The 20,538-nt window shown below is 41.7% G+C and overlaps 2 protein-coding genes across 2 annotated transcripts in view; one reads left to right on the top strand and one right to left on the bottom strand.

Moving 5' to 3' along the window:
• nfatc3a (nuclear factor of activated T cells 3a) overlaps positions 1-869 on the bottom strand; it is a 65,966-nt gene extending 65,097 nt beyond the window's left edge. The window contains exon 1 of the mRNA XM_056608114.1: positions 338-869. Coding sequence (XP_056464089.1) covers positions 338-422 — 85 coding nt within the window. The 5' untranslated portion in view covers positions 423-869. The remainder of the gene's footprint in view (positions 1-337) is intronic.
• A 4,319-nt stretch (positions 870-5,188) lies between these two features.
• Positions 5,189-7,634, top strand: LOC130404009 (probable ATP-dependent RNA helicase DDX28). Its single transcript, XM_056608594.1, has one exon. It carries the CDS (start codon positions 5,310-5,312, stop codon positions 7,020-7,022), a length of 1,713 nt encoding a protein of 570 aa, XP_056464569.1. The 5' UTR covers positions 5,189-5,309; the 3' UTR covers positions 7,023-7,634.
• Positions 7,635-20,538: the final 12,904 nt, after the last annotated feature.

Here is a 20,538-nt window from a genome sequence, read left to right as displayed (position 1 = left end):
CAGAATGCTCATCAGGTCAAGTCCATTCCAGTTTCACTGCTAAACAGTGGAAGGTCTAACCTACAGCTGGGAAGCAGTTACTACAATTTAATATAGGACTATTACAACGGGACTTGAAATTAAGGATACGTGGCTATAACTTCCATGTAGGCTACTATGAGACGTGAAATGTTCTAGGATGCACTTGACTGAACATATCTCAAGTGTACGAGACACTTGAATAGATCTCAAATGTAGGCCTACGGCGAGACTTGGAATACAGCCTGCTACGAGGTGAATATCCTCCGTTGTCTCTAGGGCTATCCTATCGAGGTCCGGCAGGTTGAAGCGCACTGACCTGCAGGGCCGTGCTGCTGTCCGTCCTCTCCGAAGATGAGCGTGAAGTCCAGCTCCTCGGTGCCGGTGCAGTTAACAGTAGTCATCGGGTTTGACAGCGTGGGTTCCCCCACGACTCGGCTATAGAGCAATGCCCTGCTGTAAATGTCACAACATTTACCGACTGGAACACGGGGGGTGGTTCTCTTCTCGTTAAATAAGCCTTTCGAGATGTTGTTGTTTTTACAATTATAAACGCGACGGTCTCGAGAAAGCGTTTCCTTCTTTTAAAAAAAATCCAGAATAACTCTCACTGTGGCGGTTTCTTCTCGACTACTGTGATAAAGTGTTGACATAAACTTTTGGAAGGAGTCGACTTTCGTTACATCGCGCGGCTTCGACTAGGCTACACTGTCATTTATTTCGCTTCCTCGCGACCTTTACCAAACGTCAATAAAAGCGGTCGCGAAATTTACCTCTCTCGCGCCGACTGGAGCTTCTATCCCAACTTTTACTAACAGCGCGTGACAGGGCAGTTCCCGCGATGACGTCAGCAAAGTAGAAAGGCAACACATACGCACAAATGAACACGTACGTGTACACGCGCACGTACACGCACACATACACACGAACATAAAACGTAAACAAAAACCTTATTACACAAAACTCCAAAATATTATATTCCAAAGTATTTTTATGTTATTCTCATAATGAAAATACATAACAATAATTATACTAGCCTAATACTAATACTACTACTACTACCACTACTACTACTACTACTACTACTACTACTAATAATAATAATAATAATAATAATAATAATAATAATAATAATAATAATAATAATAATAATAATAATAATAATAATAAATATAAATCCGTTTTTATAAATATTTTCTTTCTGATAAACCATCATTTTCCGTGTACTCTTTTTTGGGAAATGTATTTTCTTTGTATGTTATCGAAAATAATCCCATGCACTTTATTTGCTGCATCCATACGATGCATACGATCCATACGATTATATCAAACCTGCCCTTCAGCTACCTCTGCACCTTTAGGGTGAGCCATTCCTAGGCTCACATGTACTACAGAAGTGCACTTCCGCCTTTTGATTCCTCTCCCACCTATTTCATTAACCATTTCTAGTTAGCCAATTAGATGCATTATCAATGAATGAAAGGGAAGGTGAAAATGTAGATAAGTAGGAAAAATAAATACCGTGGGTATATCTTTTTAAATATATTTTAAAACATATACGATAACCTGCTTATATGATATGCCTCTTGTTTTTTTATTTTGCTCAAATATGTTATTATTATTCATTATTACATGAAATGGATATGGAAACGTGGATCATTTGGTTGTAGCGGGTTATGAAAGTGGATCTGATGGCAGCCCCTAACGCTAGCCCCTGCTCTATGAGTCAGTATGAAGTCTCAATGAGTCTGTCACTGAACAACTAATACAACTGGAATTAACGTAAGTCAATTGTATTACTAAGGACGCTATACATGCATGCTGTCACTATGTTTTTGACCTTATGTCTGTCTCTTATCCTATGTATTTCTATGTAAATCTCTCTTTTCCTATGTCTTAAGAGGTCTGTCCAATCTAATCTGTCTCTTCTTCTGTTTTATACATCCTATGTAATCCTTATGTTGGCCTTCTATTTAATATAATGGATATGAAGCTTGCAGGGCAGGGATACAAAGCTTTATTGGGAAATGTCTAATCACATTTGTTTTTCAACTGAATAACTCTTAGGGAGGTGAAATTGATTTCTTAAATCACTATTGGCATTCATACTTCTCAGAGCTTATTTGAGATTGATAGAACCATATTGATTATGCACTTATCATAACTCTTCTTCCTGGTTGTCTGACCCTGTGACTGCATTAGCGTGTGTTGGCGGTGGCTATGACTGAGGTGAATCTAGAATCAGGGCGGCCCTCACTGTTTGTCTTGACCCACTAGGAATCTGACTGGGAAAATTAATACAAAGTAGATCGAGATGTTTACTGCTCCAAGACCTCTGGACCCCTCATTAATCTCATCAATCTTTCCCAGAACACTTAGGTATAATTTACAGACCTACAATAACACGGCCTGTTACTGACTTTGGGAAATCTTCAAAACACTACGTAATTCTATTGTTAAGCGCATGAGTGTTTGCTTCAGAAAACCGTAGGCCTGTCAATCAATATTATTTAGTAATTAATCTGCAACTTTTTGTACACAAATTTGCCATTTCTCCCCCTCCAACAATTTGACACAATACGTTTAGCCCGTAAGCTATCATATGATTTTATTCATATATTCGTAATAAGGGGAATCCTTAAAATGAATGATTCCTAAATCACACACAAGCACACACAGACAGACAGACTGACACACACACACACACACACACACACACACAAACACACACACACACACACACACACACACACACACACACACACACACACACACACACACAAACACATAAGCACACACACACACACACACACACACACACACACACACACACACACACACACACACACACACACACACACACACACGCAAACTATATCTATAATCTATAAAAACGTCAAGATCCAACTTGATCCAACAGGATCACTTTTTAAGAAACGTAGACTCTGTGCATATGTATATATCTATATATATCTATATCTATATATTTTTATATATATATATATATATATATATATATATATATGTAAGTATATATGTATAAGTATGGTTGTGCGTGTTTTATGTGGGCATGCATGGATTTCCATTTGTGTGTGTGTGTTTGTGTTTCTTTATGTCTGTGATATGGGTCTGTAAGCTGTTTCACATTACTGATTTCTTGCAACAACGATGAATTTCGTTATTGAATTTGTTTTTTTTGTTTTTTAATGCAGTTATTTTCCATGAAAGGCAAGGAAAAAGTATAGTAGTCAATTTGAACTAATAAAGACGTATCCGAAATGGATCATTTGAATAGTGTTTTGACATGCATCATTTCATCTTGACGAATGCATACATATGCAAAAGCACAACACTCTTTCTGTGAAGGCGCTCTGAGTTGTGGGGAGGTGTTTGTGGGTGTACAGCCTCGGCTCATGTGTTAACATAACTACAAATAACAAAATTAATTATGTTGTCAATTATTGTTGTTAATATGTTGACTAAATCATGGTTTCAAACATGAGAGCTGTCCCTTGGCAATACTTGAATGATTGATGCTACAGCTGCTTAATGTCTTAGCAGTTGTAGCAGTCAAGTGAAAACAGTTGACTTTAACATATGACTCAAATTTTCCAAGTTGATTTCAATACTTAAACAGAATTCCATTTAAAAAGTAAATGAGGGGTCCTTTTTTAGGAATATTAATGTAAATAAACTTTTAAAATTTTAATAATGACTTATATGTGATATAAGTGCAGCAAAAAAAAACAACTAAAAAAAAATTAAATCTCAGGAGCTTGTGAAATATTCTTGCTCTACATCAGCTGCATGTTGAGAGCGGCAAATAAGATTTACCTGCATCTTTTATCTGCTCGGATGACCTTTGGAGGGAGAACATATTGTGTGGGAGGGCGTAGGCCTTAGATGTGGTTTGTGATATTAAGCTCTTGCAAGTTGTGAAAGAAAAAAAACTGTGTGTACTTCTAAAGTGTTTTTTTGCATAGTGTAAATGTCAAATGTCAAGTGTCAATGCATCTCTTACCTATGCTGCCCCAACTTCTGCAGGTTAAATTCAACTCACTTGAGTATCAAGAAGCAGGTAAAATGCCTATCATTCAGCAGAGGCCTGATCAGGTTTTTTCTAAATCAGAAAACAATTTAAAGTTAAATCCAAATTGTTAAAATAAAATGAAGTGGTAAAATAAAATAAATAGAAAAAGTACATTAACAGACGATACTATTTAGACTCATCCGTTCTTATAATAATTGAAGTATAACCAATGGATTGAATTCTACAGGGTTAGTATGAATATGCAGCTCTGCAAGTAAATCCTTGTTGATTTATGCTGCCCTCTTTTGGTGAATTTGTTAAATAGCAAAGTGGAAGGCGTATTTACAACCATGGGGTTGGTAATAGTGGGTGTTGAGGTAGTTTATTAAGTTATGTCATACATTACTGATTGGTTCAGGGATGTTCATTTTCTCTTACTTACTTTTTTTATTTTCTGTTCATGCTTGCTGTTGCATGTTCAACAGTTGATGCAGACAAACATAGCGTGCGTGGGATTTTCTTGCTCAGCAGTAGGCTAAATCAATGGTTGGACTGATACATTCTGTAGGGGAACTACCCAAGATGGTTAAATGCAGACAGTGAGTGTATCTGAATGAATGAATAAATCAATCTATCAGTCGATCAAGTCTATCTATCCATCTATCCATCTATCCATCTATCCATCTATCCATCCATCCATCCATGCATCCATCCATCCATCTATCTATCTATCTATCTATCTGCATGGCGTTTCAATGTTTTTGAATTATGAACATTTAATTATTCTAATGTTATAAACTTTGGGAATCATTTCGATTTTATTATTCATATAAATGTAAATGAAGATAAAGCAGAATTATTGCAAAACAAGACTGTTTACCTTGTACAACTGACCCTGTACTGAATTTCATATGATCATATCAAATATATTTACCTATTTCTCTCCCCCGCGTGCGCCCACACAAGCGCACACACACACACACACACACACACACACGCACACACGCACACACGCACACACGCACACGCACGCACACACTTTACGTCACACTTCTAGCGCTGGCTGTCAGATGACGTTATCATTAGTCGACGAGCAAGCATGGCGGTTGCTTGCGCTTCAAGCTGGATATCAATAGCCACTGTAAGCGTTAATGAAACTACATTTAGGCTCGATTGAAGATTACAAAAGACATGTCATTTTGAAGTAGGTTGCTATTTCCCTTTCAGTGCTGTGTTTGTTTCTGTCAAAAAAAAAAAAAAGATGCGCTCCACGAAGGTCATTCATGTGGCTTTGGTCGCGCACAACGATTTACTACTGAGAAATGTTTCTCCATTTGTCAACGCTTTGCATCGGTTTCGGGATTATGGTGGTAACGGTCCAACCCGCTTTGGTCACTCTTCGGCCCCCACAAACGAGACTGTTGTCATCCGCATACCTCAACATATGCAGAGGCGCATTGAAAACGCGAAAGAGCTTCGGGGTAAAAAAAAAATCCCCACTATCAGAGCTGGCAAGCTGCTCATCCAGAGCAAGAACACCGAACACAATCAGTCTGCGGGGTATGCATTCGGGAAGTTTGAACAGACCACCCTTTCCTCTAAAGGCTGGAAACACAACAAATCGTTTGGGGACTACTTCATCATAAACAACACCAAGAGTGTCGCTCCGTTCGTTACTGAACGCCAGCAGGAGGAAAGCGTCAAAGAGGGAAAAGCCATTGAGTTTGGTCAACTCCGCATCAACAAGGAGCTGGTGCAAACTCTAAACATGGCCAATATCACCCACCCCACGACAGTGCAACTACAGACTATCCCTAAAGTCCTGAAGGGTAATAACATTTTGTGTGCTGCAGAGACGGGTAGCGGCAAAACACTGAGTTATCTCCTGCCCATTGTACACAAACTGCAATTGGATAAATCCTCTGAGGATAACATAGAGAATACCCGTACTCTCGGATGTTTGATCGTCGTGCCTTCCAGAGAGTTGGCCGAACAAGTGGCATCGGTGTCCCGGTTCCTGTGCGCCCCGTTCCACATGTTGACCAAAACTGTGGGGGGAGGGCGAGGAATCGGCCCCATCAAGACGGTTTTCAGGAAGGGCCCTGCAGATATTTTGGTGGCCACCCCGGGAGCTCTTATCAAAGCCCTGCGGAGACGGTACCTGGACCTTAGCACTTTGAGCTTCCTGGTGGTGGACGAGGCAGACACCATGTTCGACCCCAGTTTCTCTGGCATGCTGGAGAGCATCCTGCTGCAAACTAACATCGCCCGGGCCCCTTCGGAGACCAAGGGCCCCGGGAGTAAAGCCCAGCTGCTGGTGGTCGGGGCAACCTTTCCAGGGGGGGTGGCAGAGGTTCTGGCGCAGGTGACGGACCTCGGTAGCATGGTGACGGTAAAAAGCAAGAACTTACACCTGCTCATGCCCCACGTCAAGCAGACCTTCCTGAAGGTGAAGGGTTGTGACAAGCTGTTGGAGCTTCAGCAGGTTCTGAAGGAGTTGCAGCATGAGACCCGTGGAGAAGAAGTGGGTGCCGGTGTCGTGGTGTTCTGCAACAAGGCGTCCACAGTGAACTGGCTGGGCTACGCCCTGGACGAGCTCCGGGTCAAGCACCTGCGTCTCCAGGGGGAGATGCCTTCTGCGGTCAGGACCGGGATATTCCGTTCTTTCCAGAAGGGGACCGTGGACCTCCTCATCTGCACGGACATCGCCTCACGAGGCCTGGACACCTCCCGGGTCCGGCTGGTCGTCAACTACGACTGCCCGGAGTCGCATACGGACTACATCCACCGTGCTGGGAGGGTGGGGCGGGCAGGCGGAGTGGAGGAAGGGGAAGTGCTGAGCTTTGTCACCCATCCGTGGGATGTGGAGCTGGTGCAGGCGATCGAAACCTCGGCGCGGAGGAAAAGCGCTTTGCCCGGCATGAAGTCAGCCATTTCCAAGCCCAAAGCTGTAGTGGAGGAGTCCCAGGAGTAGAGGACACTGATTTCCCTGTCCTCTTATGAGGGGGAGAGGAGTGTTTCCTACTATGTTGGTTGTGCAGTATGAAATAAAGATGATTTAAATACTAATTAATCTTAAAGATTATTTTAATAATGCAAACCATATAATAAATATACAATAAAGTGTTTGTTTACAGAGGTTGTGATCTGTTGTCAAATGACCGGCGACATGTAATTGCCACCCTTGTCTTATCTTTGCAATATACTGGCAGGTAATGAGGTATGGGGGGTGGCTGGTTCACGCATTGGCCTAAATGAGTGTTTGCTGATGCAAATGATAATTTAAATTAGGTAGAAAAAACAAAATTTGCAAATGGAAAAGATCAGTTGTTTTGGTATTCAGTTTCTGTTCACTTAACTTGCAATGCATTGTATCTATTCATGGAGCGACTTTAAAGAAAAAATTCGATACATAAAGATGAGAATAAACATGTTTATTCAGAAAACTTTCTGAATCAAACTAGCAAAATGTGGCATTCACTCCCATGTCTCATTTGGTAAGACGACATCATGTTGTGTCCTTCTGTTACACAAAATATTAGTCCAAAATACAGTCAAATTCGATAAACGGTCTAAAATAAATAGATTTATTAAGAATTAAATGAGATGAACAACCTGTAATACATAGCCTTAACCACAAGGTGTAAGCACTTGACTTATATGAGCACTGAATTGATCACAATACAGATTGAAAAAAAATAGAAATGTGAAAGAATTATACCTGCATTTAAATGGGTAATTTGTAAGAATTGCTGGTGGGAATTAAGTAAGGAAAATATAACAGCAATTATTCCTTAAATCCCTTGGTTTGGCACATGGAGAAAAAAAATGAAAAAGCCAATAGACATGATTTCATAGATGGGCTCGTGTATATTTAATCAAACATTTTGTGCTAAAATACAAAGAAACCATTTATTTGAAAAAAATATATTTGACGCATGTTAACAGTAGCCTACACAGACCTAAAGAGGCCATGTGGATTTCCTCACCTGCCGGCCGCCCTCAGCACGACTAACAGCGGGTATTTGCAAAGTTCTGAGCAAATATTTGAACAGCTGCTGGCATTTGTGTGCGTTTTTCCCCTTTTTCCAAGACAAGGTAGCCTGGGGCAAACCCGTAGATCACACCAGGCACCACATTCGATGAGACTATATTTTTATTAATATTATTTATAAAAATAGTTATCAGGCTACAAATAAAAAAACGGCCACTATATAAACACTACATGATCACCACTTGTAGTTCTTAAAGTACACCACCATATGTATAGTGCTGACCGTGGGAGGTAAGTGGACTACAAACGGGCCGATAATTATGACGCATTTCCTCCTTTACAACCACACCTCCTCCCCGTTCGCAGCACACTTCAACACCGCCTCTAGTACTCACTACTTGGCCGCTTGGAAATCTCCCCACCGAGGAGGATATTTTACTCCTGAGAAGCAGGGCTGCTGGCTATTGGCCATCTTCTAAAGGCTTGCCGTTTGAGATGATACAGTAGAGGATCTCAAGGTAGGAACGCATGTTTTCAAACCGGCTCTTTCTCCCCTTTTACCCATTGAACCCGGCTGCAGGCATGCACGGTCCAGGGAAAAGCTTGAGGATAAAGCGGTCATGTTGTGTGAGCGCAGTGTGCGTCCAAGGCGTCTTGATGGACCTGGTGTGAGTGAGTGAGTGAGTGTGTGGTAGTGAGTAGGCACTGGGCACCATTGCAGCTCAGGGGCTTCCATTGGGAATTTGTGGTCGTTCCTAACTCATTGGCAGTTTCTGTGGTTGTAATTAGTCGAACTTAAAATGAACAATTTGGAACAATTTGGACGACTTTTGAATGTACATGTTCACATTGCTGTTTGGCTGGGTTGTCTGGCTAGGACTACAAGGCTTTGGTGTTGCTTACAGTTGATTCTATCTGAATAAAAAACACTGCTTTTCACCCGCTATTTTAAGACTGAAGGCTGTTTATTCGAGATGTTGAACAGGCTTTAAAACACCGTTTAGTATTGTTGGCGTATCCGATTTTTTTTAATATTAATGTAACGGTAGCAGTACATTTCTGCAATACATTCTGATGGAACATGCCTTTGGATTTATCTTATTCATACTACCATATTAAAATCCCACTCAGATGGTCGTGAAGAATGACAAACACTTTAATCGAATCTAATGGTTGTTAAATTGGTATTGAAACGTTAAAAGGACAGTGAGTGAGGTCGTAATGCGTCCTGTGGATCTCTGTTTTGGCAGCAGTTTTCCACGGCTGATTGCACGTATTAGTCATTTACTGGCTCACATCACATGAAGGCATATCACTGTCCGAAACATGATGGACACAAGCTACCTACTAACACGCTGCGCTATAATAAGTCTAACCCTGTTGTACTTTGCCATTATGAATTGTAACGTTAGCTGCCCAGCGCCTGGCCGCCACACCCCTTTCTGTATAAACGATGTGTAGATATTCCCTTTATACCTGTCTAATAGCAGGTTACTCTCCTTCTTTCTATGCCATGATTAACCATATCAGTTGTTGCCCAGGGTGAGGTTTTGGATTATTCAATTAATAAATGTTGACATATCGTATGCTTTGACAAAGGGACTGCTTCCTAAACAATAAGGGGATCCATAATTAATATTAATTACTAAAATGCAATGCGATATTTGGCAGTATGGTTTGCATGTTTGGCCTGGGACTTTAGGGGAAAAGTCACAGTTAGGAGACAGTCAACAAGACTTTCAAAGTTATTTGAGACAGATTCACTGTGCAGGAAGACTTTCTTTGGCAGTTTAATGGGTAAAAGTATATATCAGGCAGGAGGGGCCCCTGGTTTCCTATCATAGGACGGCTCTGAGGAAGTCACAGGACCCACTGGGATACAATTTCTGACTCTGTGGTCATCTGGCAAGGCAAGGTTTACCAGCTAACCCCACTCGCCCCTCATTTACTGGTGACATAATGTTGTTCACCTCGTCCGTATAACGTCATTGCATATTTCCTGTATTGCACAAACATTTTCTGGAAATGTGGGACCCCCACTCAACTGCAAGGTGATTGGACTACACTTAAACACAATCTGCGGCTTTTGCTTCTGGTGAAGGCTGTCATCTCGCAAGGCTTTCACAGTTAAGCATCCATAATGACCTATGAGAAAATATGCAGCTGGTGGCTTGGCATTGATTCTGTTGTGTGAGGATAAAGTTGTTGTGTGTTGTGTTTTTTAGTGGTTTAGTTGCCAGATTGAGCAGAGTTGATATCCAATGTTTGAAAGAAAAACAACTAGGTTTTATTTCAAGCCCGTTTCAAAATTGTTCCTTTACATGTGCATTATTTTAAAATAATAAATCTTTTTTTCATAAAATCTACAAAAGGACTTTAGGTCTATCTAAGATACATAATGTTTTGGTTCACACAGGCAGATAGTGTCACGATGGATCCAATGCAGAATTTGGTACTGTCAATTTGAATCCTGTTGAACCCCATTCTTTTGCAGGGCTGGTGTGTCCCCTGATATTGTCAGGGCTGCTGGAATACCAAACCCTCCTGCTTGCTCAGAGCATCAGAGGGACAGCATTTGCTCATGTATCGCTCAGTGACCGTGCCCCCTGCAAGGTCCATGGCCTCCTGCTGGGTTGGAGTTAATCACTGCGAGTTTACTGTTGGCTCTGCTAAGTCATTAGCTAGCTTGTTGTTTACAATGGTGGTGACCGCTGTCAACACAAGACAAGTAACCAGTATCTGACTTCATTCAATGTGAATCCTAGGATCTGTTACAAAATGTTTTTCCTAAATCTTGAATTATCTTCATATTTATGGTAATTCACAATATCTTAGAATAGGCAAGTAGAAGCAGTTAGTGGTCTTGTAGGAGGAAAGGATCAGTGGGAATTCAGGCAGCTGATCTGCTTCAGGGACATTTGGGGAGGCGTAGACTGTTGATTATCTGTTGTGTCCAAAGTAATTCCTGATTCCTGGCCAATTTAAGCTGCTTCTTAACTAAATAACAGAACCCATCTCTAAATACATACTTTTGAAATGTACACCTTATGGGAACTGTCAAGTATGGGAACCGGGACCTAGGGCAAAGCGTGGCATTCTGGGATGGCTGGCTTTGCTGTTACGAAAAAGGTTGAAACTTCCCCAGAGACATGAGGAGTCATGATGATCACACCACAACAGTGTATGGGAGTATCAGAGTCAGGATTTAAAATTCCTATCCATGCGTTGCCCACGTGAAAACATTAGATAGCCAATGGGAACTTTTTTAGAATTAATTTTCCTGCTCTTTCCATTTAATTGGACCGACGTTTGAGTGAGGTACAGAAATAGGGCAGGAAAATACCAAACTTTGACAGAACATTGGCAGATTCAATACATTTCCTACTCTAATCAGTAATTGCCTCTTCACCCTAAAACCGTCTTGATTTGATGTAATTTAGTTGACCAATGCCTCAAGGCATTGCGTTAATGTTCACTTTTACAACCCTGTGGGTGTTTATGGTGCTACTCAGGAGGCGGAGCCAATGCAGATGTGTTCATCCCCCATACGTTTGCGCAGCGTTAAAACACAGCCAGCTATACTGCAACACTCAAAACGGCTACATTCTCCAGCAACATTGTCAAAATAAATAACCGCAGCCTTTAGTGTGTAGTATATTCCGGGACCTAGGGGGACAGGGACGGGAGGGGGGACACTGCTGTTTGCAGTTAATGCAAATGTGCCTCAGATTTACTAGCTTGAGTGAATGTGAGGAAAACAGGCCAGTGATTATCGTCAATATCACAGAATGTCACACTGAACTTTGACATGTTTGTGTGTGTGTGTGTCTGTCTCTGTGTGTTGAACCAATCCCTCCTTCTCTGTCCCGCCCACATTTCTCACATAAGGGGGTTATAATTAGCAATGGGCCGCATGCAGCATTTTAACTATCACAATTGTAGGCTACGGCTAAGCTTGACAGACACACCAACTGATAAAGTACTACACAGCGGGGTACAACAAGGCTATCAAGGAAACAATTAGATATGTTGTTTGTACTAGTGAAGATGAAAGTCAAGGGTGTGATAACAGTGTGCCACTACATGATCTCCTCTGTTAGCTTCTATTGCATTAGTATGCTAGAATGGCAATTTGAGCATTGATTTCATTTTTGTTGTGATGTAGCCGATAGCCACTAGTTCGATTTTGTAAAGTAATGCGTTCCTCCTCTTTGGATTTTTTATTTTCCTCCGCATTGCCAAAAAAAGATTCAGTTATCTTGGCTGATGCTAAGAATGTGTTGAAAAATGCGACAAAGAAAGGCAAAATGTTGGTGCAAAGGTTTTTGTATTGAAATATTGGTTTGTCATATTCCTTGATCATTTGTATATTGCAGGGTGGAATTTGTCTGATCTCGTTTTGGCATCTTTTAAAACTTTTCATTCTTAACTATTATCCAGTCAGCTCCTGTTGCTAAGCAGCAATTCCCATGAAAGTTTGAAGGCATATCTGACTATAGCACTATGAATGATTTCTTCATGCATATAATACCAGCTGAAGTGGTAGAAATGTCAGGTCCTGTGTGATTTGGGTGACTTCGACTTAATAACTTTAACTGGAGAGTTGTTGCTGTGGTGCTAAAAATACATTCTGTGAGATATTGAATTGTTTTGGGTCACAGAACATGGGCATATCGACAAAAAATGTATTGCCTCGGGGTCTGTCATTACTGAGTATAGCCCTCCAAATTGCCCTGGTTTGGTGTGATTATGTCATGTTTACCTTTACCCACCTGCCCGTCATGGCATTCTGGGACACCTTTTTGTGTCATCTGGATATCTTTCTGGCTGCCAATTTCCCCCTGTCTCGGGCTCAGTCCATACACCCACGGCCCCTTGGTTCAACGAAGGGGACAATTCAGTCAAGTTTAACAAGGCAGAATAACAAACTGGTTGCTTCGAGTTTGTATGGGCCTTGTTTATGTTGGCCAACGTATTGTATTGATTTCCCCAGCGATGTCTGGCATTGTGGATGTGAACTGGCTATAATGATTTAAAATAGTTTTTTTGTTTGTTTTGTTATTGTTGCCAGATGAAGACAAGATCCAGAATATAATTGGGTTTAATCTAGGCTGTCCTTAACAAACTGTAAGTATACAAATCTGAGTTCTTTGGTTGCTGTTGTTTACTTATTTCTCAATGTCTGCTAAATATTGTATCCGGCTGTGGTACTGAAATTTAGAGAGAGTGCTGTTGCTTTGAACTGGATGAAAAGAGCCATATAGTATTTTCCTGACCCTCTAACAATCTCTTCTCTCTGAATTACCTTGATCTTCTTATCAAACAATTATTTGACATTACAACAATTCATCAACATTACAATTTGTATCGCTCGTCAAAATAAGGACAATTGTACATGGAGGAAATATATCTGTTCTTGAAGATCACCTGTGATATCTTTGGTGTAAGGAAAACTCTTGGTAATTCAGAGAGCAGATATGGACGCTTGGGAAAGCAAATTGGAGTGTGGTCCTGTTTGGCTTTCATTGAAGAAGTCCCTCTCCTTGCGCCTCCTTACCACCCTGCACCTCCCTTTATGGCCTGGAGTTTGGGTTCTCGCTTGTCCCATCGTAAAAAGGCCCGACAAGGACCGTACGTTTGGCGGACAGGAAGAAATCTCACAGCAACGCCACATGCTAACTGTCAAAGCTAATATGCATCTTGTTTCCAAAGCACTTGTGTAATTCTTCATACCAGTCTCACTTTGTCCTTGGTTTCTTCTTAAACAAAGACCCGACGGCGTTCTGTAAATAGAACCCCAACCGTATTCTGTGTGAGTGTATAATGGTGGCATAGTCTTGTGTCTTAAGTGTCATCCTTTTTCTGAGGCTCGGCATACGTGTCTTCAAACATCTATGGTGCGTGTGTGTTCTCACCGGGTCAGGCCTGTGCTGCGGGACTAGAGCTATATAAGGGAAAGCATTCTTTGTTTATTAGTGAAGGGAGAGTGCATGGGAATGCAGCCAGACCTCTCAGCTTGGCAATAGGATTTGAGCACAGCTTAAACAGTGCATTCTGCTCTTTATTGCTATAAACATTACTGCAACACCCTGTCTCTGTCACTGTCCGTCTATGTCACTCTTTCTGTCTCTCTCTCTTTCTCCGTCTCTGTCCGTCTCTTTCCCTGTCCTCTCAGAAGCATTATGTGAGCGAGGCTGCTGTACAACTTGCGGAAGAGACCAGCCTTAATTGAATCATTTTAAAATAGCCTTTTATGTGAGGGCCGGCTAATGCGAAGTGGGTTAGAAGTGGTCCAGCAGCGCAGCTCCATTGACATTCAGAGATCTGGGCAGTTGCTGTCCACCAAAGCCTTAAGCATTTGAGTGATGCGAGCCACCTGCTGCAGCCCAGGGGCTAGCTTTGTAATGTCTACAGTATGTAGCAACTTGCTAGCACTAAGCTAAGCTTTACTTGCCTTGTTTTTTTCAACGATGCCATTTTACCCAGGATGACTTGATGGATAAAAATTGTGAGGGAGTTGGTCATTTGAACCTTTTCTTCATTCACTTAAAAATGTATCTTAAAAATATATCTTCATTTTAATTAGTTGACAGACACAATATGGCAATATTGTCTGGCATATCGTTTGTATAGAATTGTTTTATTTGGAAAGGTGGAATCTGCAATGGTGTTTTGATTCGCTCATCTCAATGGCATCTTTGTCAAAGGCTCCGCTTTACTCTCGACCTCACCAATAGCCGAAGCTTTAAGCCTCAAGCTTCAAAGCTTTAAAGGTATTATCTTACTCAGCCACCGTTTCAAATTGTCTGTTTACATACCTGACCCACAGTTTGTAATTGAGATTATCCGACGCCGTATTTGAGCGTGTTTCCTCCTCCTAATTGGAGGGCTAACTGGCCCGCTGGTCTTCAGAGCGCTACATTTGGCGCACAGCCTCATTTGCAGTGCTTGCCCACAGGGCGCTTGTTCCCAGATTGGCAGCAGGACAAACTCGCATTGTCCCTTCTCCTTTGCTTAAGATGTTCTCAGTGCATGTAGCCTTCTGGGCTGTGGAGGAGGAAGAATGGTGGCCTTGTCTTGACGCGGGTCACTATCTCCAAGCTGAGAACCTCCTTAGGGAGCTCTCGTGGAAGCGCCCCCCCCTCCAAAACACCCCTCTGACATCACCCCTAACGGATGTGGTTCACTCATGTTGACGATACAGTAAGCAATCAGGTCTGAATGAGATGCCGCTCGATTCACAGCAGGCGGGGAATCGGTTTGCATGCTGTGTTTATGCATGTCAACAATCTTTGTATTTTGCTGACTGTCAGATGTGATGGAACCACAGGTGGCAAATGTGCAGTTCAATATTATTACATTCATCTTGTTGTGAATGGATTTTCAACTATGTGCTCTGTGCCATTTTGTCCATTGTCTGGTGTACCCAAAATGGGTCTAAAGCATAGAACTTGAATTGGGAAGTCAAGAACAGTTGCAACTCTACTATTGCTTGGACTCCAATGCTTTCTCATGCAAACATGCTGGAGTCGAGGGCCATTTAAATAAAATGCTGCTCTGGAGCCATGCAGCCATCCATCACCTCCCTGGGAGCAGGAGGGGGGCATCTCTTCACTTGGTGGTCACGGGGGGCTGGAGCCAAGTCTCGTTGACGGGCAAGGAGATGGTGTGGATGGAATTGCTGGTGCACCGCAAGGTCACCACACATAGGTTATGAAGGACACACATACGTAGACCCATGTACACACACACACACACACACCACACACCACACACACACACACACACACACACACACCACACACACACACACACACACACACACACACACACACACACACACACCACACACACCACACCACAGAGAGAGTTACTCTAGGCCCTAGGGAGCCAAAAAGCATTTCTCTGACAGAGTAAGGAGGATGATTAGTATCAGGATAAGGAGGAAGCCCATGTGAACATGGAAGGCAATACTAACTGAGCAGGGCAGGCGGGACAATGACAGGGGCCAACCCCGGTCTCTGGAGCTCGGACAGAACTATACCTAAGGTAGAAAAAGGCTGGCCACAACCGCTCACTTCTCAGTGTTGACTGCTTTAGGGAGGGGCAAATAAGTGAACAGGGTGGATGCTGCAGAGGAGGCTTGTGTTTGGGGATGACTTGCATTCCACAGCTTGGAAAGACCCTACACGGCTGTGCGCAGCAGGCCTGTGTTTACCTCAAACAGGACCTCTCTCTGTCTCTAACTAGTCCTGCCAGTAGTTTGGGGGAGGAGGATGTGTCGCATCGTGGTGAACGATTTTGACAATTTTAGTGCTGAAAATATAAATGATCCAAACAATTCGAGTCCACCATGTCGATTTATTGTTCGTTTTATTATTTGCTATATTTTAATGAAAAATGTGCAACCTTTTGGATGACTTGAAACTAAAAGGGCTTCCTGGAAGGCTTGCATGGCATTACAGTGAGCAAATGCTCTGAAGGCCTCCCTCCAGTCTAATGAGGCCTTTACACTGCACACGGTTAATTCACAGCGACGTCCCCCGTCTGTCTTCCCTGCCCCTGTGTTATGGGTTGCTTGTTGAAAGATAATCCCTTCTGAAGTCTGTCTCAAGTCTGGGCAAAAACCAAACCAATGCCTCTGTGCTCTGTATCCTTTATTCTCCCCAACCGAGGTCTCGCTCGTAGCTCAGACTACCAATTTAGGAGAACTGATCATGGACTTCTAACAGAAATTATCCTTCTTACTTTGATTATAATTTTGGATTTAAATATATATATATTTTAAGATATGGAGAATTTCATGAAGTATAACAACTACAGTTATGTTAACTATTGGCAATGAATAAACATGGAAATAAAACTGCTTCAGTGAATCTGATCATGACTATGCTGTCTTCCCCATCGTCATAAGATTTAGGTCCATGCTGAGCTCGTAAAGCATTCTAAACACTGCATCCCCCCTGGTCTATAAAACAGTTGGAGCTATTAAATGCCTTTTTGAAAGAGTCCCGGCAGATTTACCCTAAATAGAAACTGTGTTGGAAGACGCATATGAGGACATTCAATTGTTGTATTTTTATTGTTTTAAACAGAACAGATTCATGTTTGAGGCTTGATGTTGAATAGGTGTTTATAAAATATAGGAGCCCGACTATGGCATGGCATTTTTATTGGGAATATGTTTACCAGGTATGGTTTGCTGTCAAAACCAGGATCACAGTAAGAAAACGTAAGTCCTAGACGAGGAGTGAGCTGAATTTCAAGTGGGTCAGTACAGAACCAACTTTTGCCTTGAAAGAAAATTACAATCACGGAAGGCGGGCAGGGCCGAGTAGCACCATGCTGTCAGTATTTGTGTTTCTTTGATTTAAAAGACACATTTGCTTAACAATATCCACAGCCCGCTTTCCCCTACTGTTAAATGTCAGATGAAAACCTAACTCTCTGTCTTCATAACGTCCTCTGAAACCATCTGCATTCGGCAGAGCACAGCCAAGCTGAAGGCAAACTGACAGACATTACATGCTGTTATCCCAGTTATGTTATATTTTAAGTGCATTAGATATCTTGGACCATGACAAAAGAGAGGCTGGGGCCACATTAGGCCTTATGGCCCCACTGCCTCAATATTGGGTGCCACATAATTGTGTAAAATATGAAACATTTCAAATAATCAAATTCCAAAGATTTGGTAAATTTGTAAACGAGGCTACATAATTGTTACTGCCAACTTTTATTGCAAACAATTACATCAAGGTTCATTTGGTTCCTTGATTTAGGCGTTGTTGCAATACTGTTTTGAAGTGGGCAGCCCTTGCTAGTACCTCACACATTACAGGGGACCTCTTGACATAAGGTAGTTTGGGAACTTGTGTTCTAGTATTTCCTTAAGAACACATTATGATACCTTCAGCCATGTGTTCCTCCGCCTGTCGCTCATCTCACCGAAATTGACAGTGCAGATTCGTCTTAATGCTGCTCTTGGTGTCTTTCAACAAATGCTCTTTAGCGAGACACAGCCTGCAGTACTAATGGCGATTGGCAACAGCCGCACTGCACCTGGCCTAATTAAAATGTATGTCAATCCATATAGCTGTTGACTGAAATAGGTTTTGGAGCAGATAAAGCTCGCAGACGGTTAAACGCCTGCGGCAGATTTCCACCCAGAGACTAGCGGATTATAGGCAGTCGTGCTCCAATATCTACAGCCGCGATAGAAACCAGATTAGATGAGATCAGATTCATGATCACACAAGGAAGGAGTAGCAGATTGGCAGCATGTCGGTCTGACATGTGACAGAAAAGCCGCATCCAGGCTGTACTTTAAAAGAGGCAATGAGTCACTACTTGTTGCCTAATATATGCAGAAAGTACAGCCTATAGAAGTTGACAAATATGCTACCGGATATTTATTCTGATGGATTGATAAAGTGGTATCTTATCTATGCAAGGATGTTGGTTGTGGAAAGAGAAAGTTATTTTATTTTGCTCAGCTGTCACTGACAATGTTGATTTCAGGTACATTCTCACCATACCCAGGCAAGTGTGGGAGCTGGATAGTCTTTGACTGAAAGGCACTGTGTTGGATCCCTAATGTTCACAGGCTATCTGTAGTTGCATCCTTTAGCTGCCTAGCTTAATGACGTTTCAAAACAAAATTCAGCTTGCATCACTTTATATAAAAGCTACGACGGAGTATTAGGGCCACACATGAAGATTTTTTTTTTTTTGCCGTGACGAGATTAAAGTCGACACCTCGACTAGCAAATTAACACGTCTGTTCAGGTCCTCCTCCTGAACAGACGAATTTTTCCGCACAACCTTTTCAGCATCCTTACACTAATCAGAACACACTGGCTCTGTGCTAAAACAACAAGGATCTCTTTATTGTTAAACCCGATTCTGAAATACATTTTACCAAATTATCCACACAAGCCATTGGATTCAGTGTAGGCCCTGTGGAGCGGTTGCTATCTCTCCGAACTAATTTCAACTCTGTATCCTCTACATTTCGAGTTTAATGTCGACTTTAAAGTCGACAAATCGAGATTAAAGTCAACATATTTCCACTTTATTCTCGACATTTCGAGTTTAATCTCAACATGGTGAGATTAGAGTCTACATGACATTTCAACTTTATTCTCGACATTTCCAGTTTAATGTCGACATGTTGACTTTAAAGTCGACATGTCGACTTTAATCTCGTCAAGGCAAAAATATGTGTGGCCCTAATACTCCGTCGTAAAAAGTGTCCGCTGAATAACGAAATAGTAGTAATAATAAACGGTATGTGTCCATTTTAAAAGAAAGTATGTAAAAAGTGAATAGATCGTGTATTTCTTGGTCCATGTATGTCAAAATAGCTGTACCATGTTGCTGAAGTGGCGCATTTCCACCGGAGGGTGCAGGTCGGCTCAGTCTGCAAAGGTGCGGCAGTGGCACGGGTCGCATTTCCATCGTCAAAAGTGGCCGTGATCCGTACTGAGCCGTAGCCTTGGGCCTTGTTCACACTACCTCCGTCCGTCGACGGATCTCATTGACTTTGCATGGGGCGCTCGCGAAATGCATTGTGGGTCCGTCCGTCCATTTGGCTCCGTGGCCTGCGTCAAAAAGTTGAGAGATGTTAAACTTTTCAGGCAGTGCCTGATCCCGGCCAATCAGATCGCGGTTATGCAAATACACTCCACGTGTTTCCTTGGTCAATTTTGCAATAACAAGCGGGAAGAAGCAAGAAAATCCGGCCGTAGTATATATATTTTTTAAAGAAATATGGAATGACAGGATTGTTTTCAGTAGGGCAGGGAAACTTTTACTATCTCATACGATTCGATTCCGATTTTTGGGGCTACGATTCAATTCAAAATCGATTTTTGATTCAAAACCATTTGATTCATAATGATTTCTGCTTCAATCTATAGGTGTGCAAAGGATCCTCATGATCTGCTCCAGTCTGCTTTGCAAGACAGAATGAAAAATGGAGACATATATGTGTCTTTTTCACATTTATTAAGTTTTAAACATTAATCCATGCTTAGATGGAATGGTTGCAACTGTTGCATAAAAGTTAAACATGCTGCCTTTTAAATTCTAAGGAAAGTGCCTTTTCCACTGTGTGGACCACAACTGCTGCTCTAAGAAGCTAGCTATAAAATAAGTTGGAACAAAAATAGAGTGCTTCTGTATAATAAAAATGGTACAGTTGAACAATATGCATTTTCATTTCACAGGAATGTTGCAGTACCAAAATATCATGTGGAACACAACTGTTGCACAAAACATGAATACGTCTCAGTAGCTTTAAAAAAATAAATTTCTGAAAAAAGAAAGAAAAAAAGAAATCGATTTTGGGCCATTTTATATCGATTCTGAATCGTAGTAAATGAGAATCGCGATTCTTGTATGAATCGATTATTTGGCACACCCTAGTTTTTAGTCACCTGTTGTTTGTGTCATCTTTTATATTGATATCCACACACCGGCTTTGTAGCTGGAG

The sequence above is a fragment of the Gadus chalcogrammus genome, chromosome 14, assembly GCF_026213295.1.
Source record: "Gadus chalcogrammus isolate NIFS_2021 chromosome 14, NIFS_Gcha_1.0, whole genome shotgun sequence".
NCBI classification, from domain to species: Eukaryota; Metazoa; Chordata; class Actinopteri; order Gadiformes; family Gadidae; genus Gadus; species Gadus chalcogrammus.
The sequence above is the reverse complement of the archived record's forward strand: the minus strand, read 5'-3'. Positions and strand labels throughout refer to the sequence as shown.

Bases quoted from the DNA above. Each gene is read 5' to 3' on its own strand.
- LOC130404009 (XM_056608594.1), top strand. From the start codon at position 5,310: ATGCGCTCCACGAAGGTCATTCATGTGGCTTTGGTCGCGCACAACGAT.